The sequence below is a fragment of the Solea solea genome, chromosome 1 (assembly GCF_958295425.1).
Source record: "Solea solea chromosome 1, fSolSol10.1, whole genome shotgun sequence".
NCBI lineage: Eukaryota > Metazoa > Chordata > Actinopteri > Pleuronectiformes > Soleidae > Solea > Solea solea.
Genome location: NC_081134.1, coordinates 10,418,322 through 10,431,685, shown reverse-complemented (window position 1 = coordinate 10,431,685; position 13,364 = coordinate 10,418,322). Strand labels below are relative to the sequence as shown.

Here is a 13,364-nt window from a genome sequence, read left to right as displayed (position 1 = left end):
CATCACATCCTATATTAAACCCATATTGTCCTTTCTCCCAATCCTCTTGTTTTCACACATTACTTTCACACATTATGTTGTGCTCTTTGCCTTGATTGTCCTGTCCCTCATTTTAATTACAACTTGCAGCTCTCTTGTAATCAATAAATGTATCTGTTTTTGCAGGTAAAAAGAACTCCATCCTGATGCATAAGGTTCAGCATGATCTCAACTCTGGTGTCTTCAACAACCAGGAGAATGAGATGATCCAGGAGATTGTCAAGTATGACCGTGAGATGGTGAAGCTGGTGGACCTGCAGCGCCCACGAGCCATGTCAATGACCCCTTCCATTGGTGGTATCTTTGCTCCTCCTGGTCAATCGCAGACAGGATCTGCAATTGCCACCCTCCAACAAGCTGTGGCCATGAGCTTCTGTCCTCAGATGGCAAGTCCATTGGTGGGTCCAGGCTCTCTGCAGTCTCCTCGTATGGTGCGAAGGTTTCAGGTGATGCAGAGCCTGTCCAGTCCAGTCTCCATGTCTCCTCTTCAGTCTCAACCACCTCAGACTCTTGGAGGAGCATTCGGCTCAGCAATCTCCAGCCCTCCTGTCCAAAGCCCCCTTGCAGTTTCAGGACGGACTTTCCAGTACATGGCAAGCGCAGGACCCTCTGGGTCCCAGTTGTCCCTAGTACAGCACCATGCACCCAGCCCGACATATACCCAGCAGAGGCCTGCCTCACACAAAAGCACCCACTCCCTTCATACAGGCAGCTTGAGCCAGGACACCCGGGCCCTTTCTGCCTCCCAACCTTCACTTCCCCAGGAAGGAACACCACAAGCTGCCCCTGCAGCCCCCAGCCCTCCACCCTCTACTCGCACCTCCAACACCTCCATCGGTCCCCCTCAGCCCACTCACCCGGGCCTGCCCGGGTCCTCAGGGGTGGGGAGATCAGTAGGAGGTCAACAAAGGGTGGCCTTTGCCTCCATTCCGCCTCCTGGTGGACCTGCTGCAGCAGCAGCAGCAGCAGCAGCAGCAGCTGCTGGAGCCGGACCTCCAGACTCTGGAGTTCCCAAGAAAGATTCAATTGTCAGCCTTCCAGAGCTAGACTCTGCCAGATCCCGGCTGTCTTCCAACTTGTGACCCTGGTAGAGTTGAGGAAAGAGGCCTTTTTTGTAGGAGAATCTGCTTGTTTTAGGTCAGTCCAGCTGATCTTCTCAGCCTGCGAAATGACCAATCAGCTACCACCATCGCCACCAGTCATTTGACCTGGATGCACCGTGTGGTGGCGTCAGGAGAAGGAAAAGAGAAACTCCAAGTCTTGCAACACTTTGGCTATGAGGAGTCTATAGAGTTAAACATGTATAACTTAAGGTTGAACTGGTCTAGTCTGCTGTACCAGCACCTTTAGTCTTAGTATCACCCCGTACACTCTGCTTCCAAACACCTACTGTATATTGCTGTCTTTACTGTAAAGATAAGAAGAAACATATGATTAATGTTACTATTGCATACTGTGTAGAATCCATGCAATGCAATCTAGCAGGAGCTGGACTTAAAAATGAAAATCAGGGACTTGAGGTCAAATGACAATGACATTTTAAGCGTTCAAAAAGTGTTTTGAGTGTAAGTTTTTTCTGTATAAGCTGTCGTAGCAAAAGAACACACTGCTCTTCATATTGTTTAAAATAGTAGTAAAAATAGTGTTTTAGACCGCTGGTCGATCTTACATCGATGTGTACATAGTTGATGAAAACGTATGGAAGGATATTATATTCATTGTATCTATCCAAACCAAAGTTGAGCTCAAACACAAAGTCTGGTTGTGTCTGTATCAACTAAAAAAGAAGCATAGAAGAAAATGCCATTTATTTAACTGCCTTGATTCAACGTTAGAAGCCATATATTTGGTTTGTGTGTATGTATATATGTGGGTGTAGGTTTGCGTGTGTGACTTTGTTGGTATGTTTTGGTTCTATTTTCAGAGAACGGACTCACATGATCTCTACACTCCTTTGTCAAGCGTGATTGGTCTGACATGCTGACATTGGCACTTTTCACCAAACGTCTGGGAGGTGGTCAGCATACTGATTGTAATCCTGAAGGCAAAGGTGGTTAAATAATCTGAGCTTTATCAAATGGAAACATTTGTGAACAACCCACACTGTATACTTGCTTGTTTTTGTCTAGGTTTATTGATTAACACATGCAATATAATTCTGCAATACTCTACCCCGCCTATATATAAATAAATAAACAAATATATATATGTATATGTGTATATATATATATGTACACACATATATATATGACTATAAATATAAATATCTATACATATTCTGTACAGGAAATAGAACTTTTACCTTCTTCTTTTTATTTATTTTTTTTTTTTAATTGTGAAATCTGAAAGAATCCAGCAGCTATTGTGGCTTCACTTGATAGGTATTGTAATCCAGTGACTATGTGCTATCTTAACCAAAAATGTTGGAATGAGGGAATGCGAGGAAGGAGCAATTGGTTTTGGAGCCACAGGAGAATACCACACTTTGAGTTCAGCAAGTCAGATCCTCATAAAATGTCACTTTAAAGCCCATTTGAAGGTGTTAAGTGGTGTAAGATGAATGGGGGATTTTAGGTAGGCAATATGGGGCAAGAATGCTTCACTTGTAAAAAGTCGTCGCCTCATATCTTTCATGTCTTTCTGTGCCCCGCATCATCCAAAACTTCCAACTTTTAATATCGTAACATTTAGATCCGTAGCCACCTTATAGTTACATTTTTGGGTTTGTGTTGAGGCTTGTGTTTTCCTCATCCTTAACAATCTGATCCTGTTGAACCTAAAAGCCTTCTCTTGCTGAATGTATGCCATACGAGAGGGAAGACAGCTAATCAGATATAAACTGCCATGTAAATAAAGGGTCAGAGATTAAAAAAAAAAAGAAAAGAAAAAAAAAAGCTTTTATGATGCAAGGGAGATTGTGGGCATTTATGTATGTGTTGCTGAGTGTGTGATCTTTTTAGTTTCCGTGATGCCTCTCTGGGTTGAATGTTGCTGTATGTAATCCGTATGCTACCCCCGTAACACCTGACCTAACACGAGATTATTCTTTTAGTTTCTTGTAAGAGAGGGTGTGCATGGGAGCGAGTCGTAACCACTTTGAATTCCTCATTCTATAGCAAACACTGAGGACATCCATTTAAGCGCCTTGTGTTGCACTATGACCTTGTACTCAAAATGAAAGTCAATACTCTGTTTTCCCTGAAACAGTTGCAGTAACTTCTCCTGGAAACATTATTTGGTTAAACGGTGATGAAGCAAATCAAATCCTATTGGGATAGAAAGGAGGCAGCTCGTTCACATCCAACTTTTTCAGTGCCGAGCATCGATCCAAACAGTAAATTCGATGCAATGGACATTTTACTCAGGTTTGCTACCTTTCCAGAGTGATATATTGATTGGCGCAGCGCTTTACATTGATTTACGTGGACTTGTCTATCCTGCCATAATCAACTTGTTGATTTAACCAAGCGGAACGATACTCCTTGAATTTCAATTGGCTTCGAAAAACAAGGTGGATTTAGTGGAGTCATAACCCTCAGATATTTATGAGCATAACTCGCTGGTGGTCTGTTTTGATCACTCTTCCTGAGAGCTGTTTAAATCTTGAAACAAAGTGTAGGTGATTGTTTTTATTATCATTATTATTATTATTATTGAAAGGGCTTCATTATTTTGCTTGTCATCCCTGGCTCATCGTCACGGTGGAGCAGCCACACGCTGTCTCGTCCGTTTGATCAGTAACATGCACTAAACCTTGTTGCTTGTCGGGTCACAGTGCGTCATCAGCAAAACACTCTGTTGCTTTTGTCCTGTAGGAAAGGTACATGCCAAAATGCCAATACAATTGTGAATGAAGTCTTTTTGAGTCAATAGACGCTGTGTGGTTCAATACTTTTCCAGTGCAATCAATTGGTCCTCTTCCCTATTCCTTTGTGCTAATACCAGAGTTTGCCCTACTAAGCTGCTACCAGGACTGTGCTGATATTATTTGAATGAATCCACAGTCAATGAAAGCAAGATGGAATGAGAGTTCAAGAGCTAATGTTTCAGGCAATATCAGGCACTGTCTCTGTTTCACTGCATCCATCCAATAAGATACTGTAGTGTGTCATTCACTCCCACTCAATGGATGGCATCCTAGACACTTTGAACAGTACTACTCTGTTTGAACCCTCAGCTATGAGGCTGATACAGCCCCCACGGACTGTGTCTGTGTCACAAGTGTGCTGAGTCAGTCGGCTTACAGCCACATGTGGTGCCCAGTGCTGTATTTGCCTGATGACTGGGGGTTCACGGTTGCGATTGTTTCATGGTTCTTCTGGACCTTGCTGTGAAGTGGGATTGAAATCCCTCATACATGTTTGACACTGACTGACTATTATTGAGAGCGTCTAAGTTTCAAACCTCTCTTTCTTGCTGGACCAGATATAAAGGGTACTGAATGCCTTGGTGTTGATATGTTAGCAAATCAGGGTATTGTTTTTGTTTGTAAAGGTGTCTATGATTTATCAGTGTATATCGTTTGGTTATTGTTTTTACAATGTGCCCCATGCACATGGACTGTATATACCTTGTGCCTAGTATATCTAGTTTCCACATAGTCTATTTTTGTGGTATGTATGTGCCTGTACAAATGCAAACATGTGTTTTTATTTTCAACTTGCAATATATGTAAAAAAGAAAAACAAAAAAAAAAACATTAGATGAAGATTAGTACTGCTGAATTAAAATGACAATGTCAGTATATATAATTTTCCCTAATTTGGGAAACACAAAATTGCACATTTTTGTTGGTTTGAGCCTTCCAACACCATGCGCGCTGTACTCTGTACTTTTCATGTTCTGTACATATGGTATACACAGAGATGTGGGGCACATTGTTGTGTTTTTACCACAACCTGCTGTATCAGAAACATTTTCTACAGTGAGCGGGTGAGCTCTGACAGGCTTCTGGTGGATATCGGCAGTCTAGACGTTAGCTTAGATGACCTGCTTGTTGCACAGAGCCAAAAATGACGAAGAAAATAAACTGTGGAAATGGCTGCACAATAAGAACAGAAACAAAACTCGGCTGTGCACATGCTGGAAAATCTTTCTCAAAAATATGTTGCTGCACAGTTCCGAACACTCTTATGCTGGTTGCACACTGATCAGGTGTTTGCCATTTAAAAAATAAAAAATAAAGATCTCTCAAAGGCTGAATTGGGCTCACGAGCCACAGCAGTCACGAGCTCTACTCTTGGTTGACTTACCTTAACTGATAATAGCAGAGTGCATGCTAGTATTTTTCATATCTAAGCAAAGTTCTGTGTACGATTCATAGTGGGACCTTCAAATCTAGACATTGTCTTGTACCAACTACTGTACAATGATTTTATTTAGTCTAACAGTTAAATCTTTGTGTCGTAGCTACTGTAGCCTGCTTAACTTACCTAAGCCTTCTCTCTGCTTCAGGACTCTGTGTATTGTGTGCTTGAGTTTGTGTGTGCGTGTGTGTGTTCCTGTGCCTTTCCTTCTATAATGTTGGTCCCACTTGAGAATATGATGCCATTGAGGGATTTGAAAATGCGTGACAGGCTAAGGAGAGATGCCACCACAAGCTCGGAAGTGTTACCTGTTCACAAACTCCATTTGTTTAAAAAAAAATATATATATATTAAGTATAATAATTATAATAATAACAATAATAATAATAATGATAAAACAAAATAAAAAAAACAAACTGTAATGACTCTGGCACATCCCTAGACTTAGTAGCATTCCACAGCCTACACAAGCAGCTCAGTGTGGGCCTCCAGATACACTTTACCAGCACCATGTAGACAACAGCACAGATATCTGACACAGCATGTGTTCTCTCTTTCTGTATCCCTCTCTCTCCATTTCGAACTGGTGGCCAGTCTTCATCCACTCCTGGCTGTGCTTCTGCTCTTAACACAAAGGTTAAAGTATGTCAGAACTCCAGCTCTGTCTAAGTTGATGTCTACAATCCAGGGACAAGTCAGCACCGAGCCCGAGCCACAGCACTTCCAAATCGATCTTAAAAGATCCGATGGGATACTTGGAAGGATGGCCATACTTGTGGCCGTCCAGTCCTTTCAGACAGAGATGCACAGCTGGCGGCGAGGGCATGGAGCTGATTTGAACCTGTGTTCAAAAGGCTGTCTTGTCCACCACCTCTGCTGGCCGAGAACACAGAGCCGCACACTGGTCTCTCTCAATAAGCTGGTCTGTCAGTCAGTGGCAATGTTGTTTAAGCGTTCATAAAAAGAGGATACATTGTTGTGCAATAAAAAGATGAGCGCATTGGCATACATATCTCAGTGTGTGTGTCTTTTCATTGGTCTGTATGTATTCTGTGATAAATGCAGTGTGTATGTGTGTGTGTGTGTGTGTGTGTGAACCTTTAACATACCTCCTGGTGTTATATTGGTAGTTGCAAACACTTGTGCACAAACACGCACACACCTCAACCTTGTAAATCAACCAGCAACCCCTCCACCCACGTCCTACACCACATCAGATGAGATCTCTCTCTCTCTCTCTTGCTCCCTTTCTGCAGACAGGAACCTTGCTGCATCCCTGATGAGATGTCTGAGTTCAGTCTACGAGCGTTCCGCTTGTGTATTTGTTACCTATTTTGGACCTTTTTTTTTGGCATAAACACTGACCTAGTCAGGACTAGTAATCCTCATGGAGACCTGGTCCTAATGAGTCAGAACCTAATTTCTAAAGGGAACTGGTTAAGTTTAGGGCTAAAATTGAGATTTGGCATTCATTTGTTATGGTTAAGGTTAGGGATAAGCTGTGTTGTCCAGTGACTGCAGTGTCCTGTGTGTGTGATTGTGAATGTGAATGCACACAGCATCACACTAAATGTATTTATTCCTGGAAAAACACGTGTGTCTGCTATGGAGAGAGAGTAAATGAACCAGTGGAAGGATTGTGTGTGTGTGTGTGTGTGTGTGTGTGTGTGTGTGTGTCTGTCTGTGAGTGTGTGTGACGGGGTGGGTGCGTCAGAGATGAGGGCAGTCCAAGGACACACTCCCCTAGCAGAGCAGCCTGGAAGCAGCACCCACCTCTCTGTCTATAGCCTTTTTGTTTACACACACAAACACACACACACACACACACAGTCTTGATCCTCAGCGATTCTACATGGCACAGTGGGATAGAGAGATTAAAATAACATGCAAGGTGAGGCTTTGACACAGAACTCACACCGTCATGTTCCTCAGATCTACATGCAGCTACTACAAATGTGGGTGAGGCCATCCGCAGTGCGTGTACATAGTTTTACCTTAACGTGACATAATGTCCTCTCTCTCTCTCTCTCTTCCACTCTATTGACACACAACCTCTTTCTCTCTATCTCTCTTTCCCTCTCTCTATCCATTTCATTGTAATTCAATGAGGAAGCAATGTACCGATAGTGGCCGCAGGCGCATACTACACCTAGTTGTGAAGCTATATGTAGCTTCAGTATATAGTTTCATCATGTAGATGGCCAAGGACTGTCCTCTACCTCTTTTTCTCTGCATTGCTGGTCCTCTACTGTGTCCCTGGCTGTCCTACTTCAATTAATCATATCAGCGTGTCCAGGACTACCCCCCTGGCTGTTTTCTCTAGAGGGCAATTTGCTTATTTAGCTGCTCTCTGGTATCTTCACCCCTTCCCATCCATCTCTTTCAGTTCTTTTCCTTGCATTGCCTATGGTGTTTGTAGCAGTTTCTTATGAAGCAAAATCTCCATTTTCACCTGCTGCTTTTCATGAAACCTGTTATGTTACACAAAATCTCATCCAATGTTGTCAATGTTTCCTCTCTCCAGATGCTGTTCTAACCATGCATCTCTCTCTCTCTCTCTCTGCACTGGGGAGCATCTATAGAACACAGCTCAGATTTGAATGCCAGGATTAGTATTTTGTCTAAAGCTCTATGTATCCATGAATGAGTCAGTGAGTGAGAAAGTGAGAGAGAGGGAGTGAGAAACATGGAAAAACGAGAGAGGGGTGGGGGATACAGGAAATCATCATACAGCTTCAATCAGTACTATCACAGTTTTCTGGACAGTGGGCTGGAGAGTGAGTGAGAAGTGCGTCAATCTGAAATGATCAAGAGCAAACTGTCACATTGTCCTCTATACCGTGAGTATGTTGGCATAAGATATGAATAAATGTAACCTGTTCCTCCCTAACCCTCTTTTTGGGGTCCCTGTTCGAAAATGAAATGCCCAAACTTAATAGAGTATACTCTGCAATTACAAGCTCTGTGTGAATTATCTTGGTCAAAAAATAAAGATAACACTTGTGAGATTCCAGTGTAAGTTTCACTGTAGATACCACTGTGCCAGAGTAAATGCAGATGGCACCCACAATAAATGAAGCATTTTTTCCCTCGCCAAAGAAATATTGCATTTTATAATAAATATCACCCTTAAAAATGTGCATTAGGAGCTTAAAATATTCATGGAAGTCATGTAACAACATGTGGACATTAGCTGTGCAAAGTCTGATGATGCTGAAGTGAAGCAGAGTAAAATTACAGAGGTTTTAGTAAAGAGATGTCTAGGCGACTATCTATAACACTATCTATGCCATTTAAGATTACTATGGGTAAAAAATTATTAAACCCATTTAATTGTATTTACATGTCACTATTGGTCTAATAGAAAACTTGTTTTGAATTAAAAAATCTATATATTTGGGGCATTTTTCTCTGGAGCGTCAGAGACAACTCTGAGCCTCAGCCTGTTCAGGGCCATAGCTCGGGATAGCATTGACCAATCTGGGTGATTGACAGCTCGTTTTAATCATCAAAGCCAATAGGATCAGGCTGCGGACATTCGCCCTTCTCCAATCAAAACATGGAATGACCAATCAGACCAGGAAGAGGCCCCAAAGCATGCTGGGAAGTCTAGTTCTCCATTAGAAGTGGTTTTGTTCAGGTGAAAACAAAGGTAAGACAACATTTCTGGTTGTATTTCTTGAAAGTGAGTTGTTGTTTTGCTCTTATTCTGCGGCCGGATCCGTGAGTTTTGGTCGTAGAGTGATATAAATGGTACCGTTGGAATCTGTGAAGTCTTTACTATCGACTTGTTGTTGTTTTTTCAACATGACAACGCTGATTCTCCGGTGCCGCTTTTAAATGTTTACACTGTTATGGTGTTTTCGGCTGGTCTTGGTTAGATTACTTGGCGTTTAGTCTGTGTTTGGTGAACATAGGAATGGTTTTTATGAGTTTTTAGCCGAGTTTCTGAGCTTTCTGTGGGTATGCAGCATGTCAATATTGATCAAAGGTAAATGTGCCTTTGATTAACGTGCATCGCGTTGAGTTTTTTTGCCCCCGGTACCGGGGGCTACTGGGAAGAAATGCTATTTTATTTGTTTGTCATCGTAACTGTGGCCCTTATAGTTTCTTTTATTTTATATGTTTTCCTCCTGCGTGAGCTTTGGCCCTTTCATCCAAGAACACACTACAAATGACATGACCAAACAGTAATCTTACCATTGAGTGGCATGCTTCCTGCACACATGCATCAGTAGGCAGGGCATGGAAAACAGACCTCTGTGAAGGAACCCAAGAATTAATCAGTAACACTGTCTGCCCACAACAATTGATAAACCTGTTTAAAGATCTAAAAGCACAATGTTTTATTCTTGTTTCTTTATTGGCAACAATCAACTTTAGCACATTTTTTTGTGATGCTAACAAGTTTGACAATATTTCTGTATCTCCTTTTTAATAACTGCTTATGGAAACAAACTATCTAATGAGCAGTATTCCTCTTGGGTTACAGGTTAATGATGGTGATGATGATGGTGCGGACAACAGCAGCAACAAGGACAAAGCCTAAGAACAGTATGCAGCTCATATTATGTACATACTGTTGTATGTCAAGGATGAGCCTATTTAAATCAAACGTTGTAAGACTTTACCTGGATATTGTCGGATACAATGAGATTAACATGTCATTAAATGTACCTGTCCACAAATGAAAAAAAACAACAACATTTCAATGAAAGAAAATGAAAAAATAAACAATGCGGTTGTCTGCATGGTTCTCTAAGAGCAGCTGGTCTGAGTAGTACTCCATGCACCTGCTCTGCTAAACACTTCCCATTATGAATGTCCCAGAATGTCTACCAACTCCCTGGTGAAGAGGACAGGGGAAATATATATATATATATATATGTATATATATATATGAATATAAATCTGCTACAGCAGATATTAACCTGTTTCTCCCTCAATCACTTTGTGTCATTAAACATTCAGTCTCCTCCAGTCTTTTAACTGTGATTGTTTTGAGACAGGAAACGAATGTCCCTGCTCAATAATTGCACTCCACCATCCACTTCCAGAGATAATATTTACTCTGAGCCTCCAGCTGAAGTGACGAGAGGCAGGACAATGCCGAGGCTTCTGAATCATCTCAGCTGTTCTGCTCTTTCAAGGCCTGTACTCAGTGACACAGGGACTATTCATCAAAGCAGACACACGCACACGTTTCTGCAGCAGTCCAAGTGTGGAACCTGTATTGACACAATTCATCTGCTAACCCCTTAACCATCACAATTTAATACCTAACCCTAACCCTTAAACCAGGTCTTAACCCCCAAAAAGCCCTTTAAAGATATGAGGAGCAGCTAAAATGATATATGTATATATATATATATATATATGTATATATATATATACTGTATGTATCCATATGATTTATATGATTGTTGGTCCTCACAAAGCTACACATACAATAACACACACACTGCAAAGCTGTGTGCCAGCACATACCAACACTACATCATAATTTAATTTTAAGGTGATACAAAACACGATGCTGCGGATGGTTTCATATTGATCACAATATTATATATATATATATTATATATTTCCCTGGTGGTAATAATATGCCAAGAAATAGAAGCAACTAAACATTGGTGCCCCACCCCTCCCTGTCTCTCCCTCTCTCTCTATCGCTCTGCTTTTTTGTTTAAGTGTGTGTGACGGGCTCCAGGTGTGCATAATTGATTGACATGCATGAGTTATAGGTGGGAGCTGATTGGTCCTGCAGTGAAAGTGACTCTCAGCAACAACGGACTTGACTTAAACCACAAGGGTATTTCATTCTTAAATAGTAGGGCCCTACTGGCTGCATTTCCATCATGGTACGATTTGTTGTGTTGCAGCTACTGGAGGGTTTGGAGTGGTTAAGTCCTGGGTCAGAATGAAAACGTCACCTCTTGAAAGACATAATAAAAAGTGACTTATACTCGCAACACAAACAATTCCTAATTGCATTCGCAGGTTTTTTGTTGGGAAATCAACAACTGTGTTTATGAAAACTATTCACTAACAGCTCGGATGATGAGGGGTTGTGGGGGCAGAGAGGAAGTGACAGAAAAAAAGAGAAAAACCATAAACAAGATAAACTATTTGCGGCTTTGACCCTGTTACACAGCTATTTAACTCTGGCATGGAGCATTAGCCACGGGGCCGGTGTGCTCACCTGTTCTGTCATTGTGTTTGGCTATGTGACTATAATCACTAATGCACTGCTCTAGGGTCTTGCCTTTTCTAGCAGAATTCAGCACTCTGTGTGTTTCTGTGCAGAAACACAATCTGGAGTTGTGAGTGGTTTTTAAGTTTTAAGTGGCCAGAGAAAAGATTGATGACTTTATGCCGTGGCATCTCAAGCAGGCCATCGTTTCTAGGTGATAGGTGAGAACAGCAGTAATGGTCTAATTGTTAGGAGGATAGCGAAACCCCACAGTATCCATCACATTCACGCTGAGTACCCTGGGTCCTAACAGCACCCTCTTCTCTTTCTCTCACCAGGGAACCGCTCATAAAAGCAATGGATCGTTCTTTCGGCTCTGTGCTCACTATAATGTCTGATGAGTCTGGCTGCTACAACTGACAAGCCACTTATAGTTCTCATCATGACGTGACACATTTACCTTTATTCATTTCAGGGAAGCTTTGTTTTGTTTTAGCCACGCAACTTTGAATGTGGGACCAAAATGCATGAAGATTTGCAGTGCCAAACAAAAACCAGAGAAATGTAGGAGGAAGTAGTAAACAGTTTGGAGATAAGTGAACCATCAGGGGTCACAGAGGCTGTGCTGCTGTACACCTACATGAATATCATGGGTATGACAGCTGAAGACTAAGCCAGTGATGGTGATGCGTCAATGAAACAGCTGATGTTCATCAGATAAAGGAAGTTATGACATCACAGCCATGTCATTACAAATGTCGTTCCCCCGTTTTATGATGCAAGTGATATTTTGACTTGTTTGCTCCCAGGTTTCTATATCTATATCTATATCCTGTGGATCACCTACACTTAACAGCCACTTTATTATCTACACCTGTTCAACTGCTTTTCAACGCAAGTATCATATCAGCCAATGACATGGTAGCAACTCAGTGCATTTAGACACTGCGACACAAACGTTGTGTGATATCATTCATAACCGCACTCAGTGCATCTCAGTGAGTATTTACACTCTGTGTAATATTAGATGAATCATACAAACCCAACTTCCCTGATGCATTTTTGCATCATCAACATGAACGAGAATCTACTGGAAACATTTGAAGAAAAGAAATGTTAATTACCACGTATGAAGAAACGTCTACGATGATGATAAACAACTATTTTTAACACTTTGCCTCAGAGCATGCTGGGAAACCCAGCTCAGGCAAATACACTCTTCAACTTAGGGATAATTGTGTTTTTAGTGAATATTCACTTGTAAAACCCAACATCTATTCAGTGATCCCATTATTCCCACCCGCAGCTTTTATTGTGTGTACGACAGACAACCTCCCTGCAAACTGAATGTGTAATTATATATTTGTTAATGATATTCGTTTGTGTTTATCCAGACGACTGTGACCTGCATCGTCAGAAAGGTGAGTGGAATAAATTGTAATTGAAAAAAAAGAAGAAGTGGAAACCTCATTAATGAATCCACAGTGTCTTACAGGAAGCACAAAAAATATCTTGTAACAAAAGACGGGAACATGACATGTGGAAGGCCGCATAGACACCACAAACACATGGGCCTTTAAACGTGAGGTGATTCAGAAATGTGGCTAAAAGCTGCAGGACAAACAATTTCACTGATGAAAGTACATCAGTGTTTATAAAAGCATTCAGCCAGTGGCAATAAAACTGCCAATCTGCCAATCATCTTAAATAATTTCACTCTAAACAGATGACAAGATGATTCAGTGTCTGCTGGAGAGAGTTACAATAATTATTTCAGGTACATGACGATGCTCATGGGGAATGGAGTAAAACATATTTTATTTGGC

General features: G+C 41.4%; 1 protein-coding gene across 1 annotated transcript in view; it reads left to right on the top strand.

Annotated features, from left to right (window-relative positions):
• LOC131466110 (potassium/sodium hyperpolarization-activated cyclic nucleotide-gated channel 2-like) overlaps positions 1-6,357 on the top strand; it is a 29,836-nt gene extending 23,479 nt beyond the window's left edge. The window contains exon 8 of the mRNA XM_058639243.1: positions 166-6,357. Coding sequence (XP_058495226.1) covers positions 166-1,121 — 956 coding nt within the window. The 3' untranslated portion in view covers positions 1,122-6,357. The remainder of the gene's footprint in view (positions 1-165) is intronic.
• Positions 6,358-13,364: the final 7,007 nt, after the last annotated feature.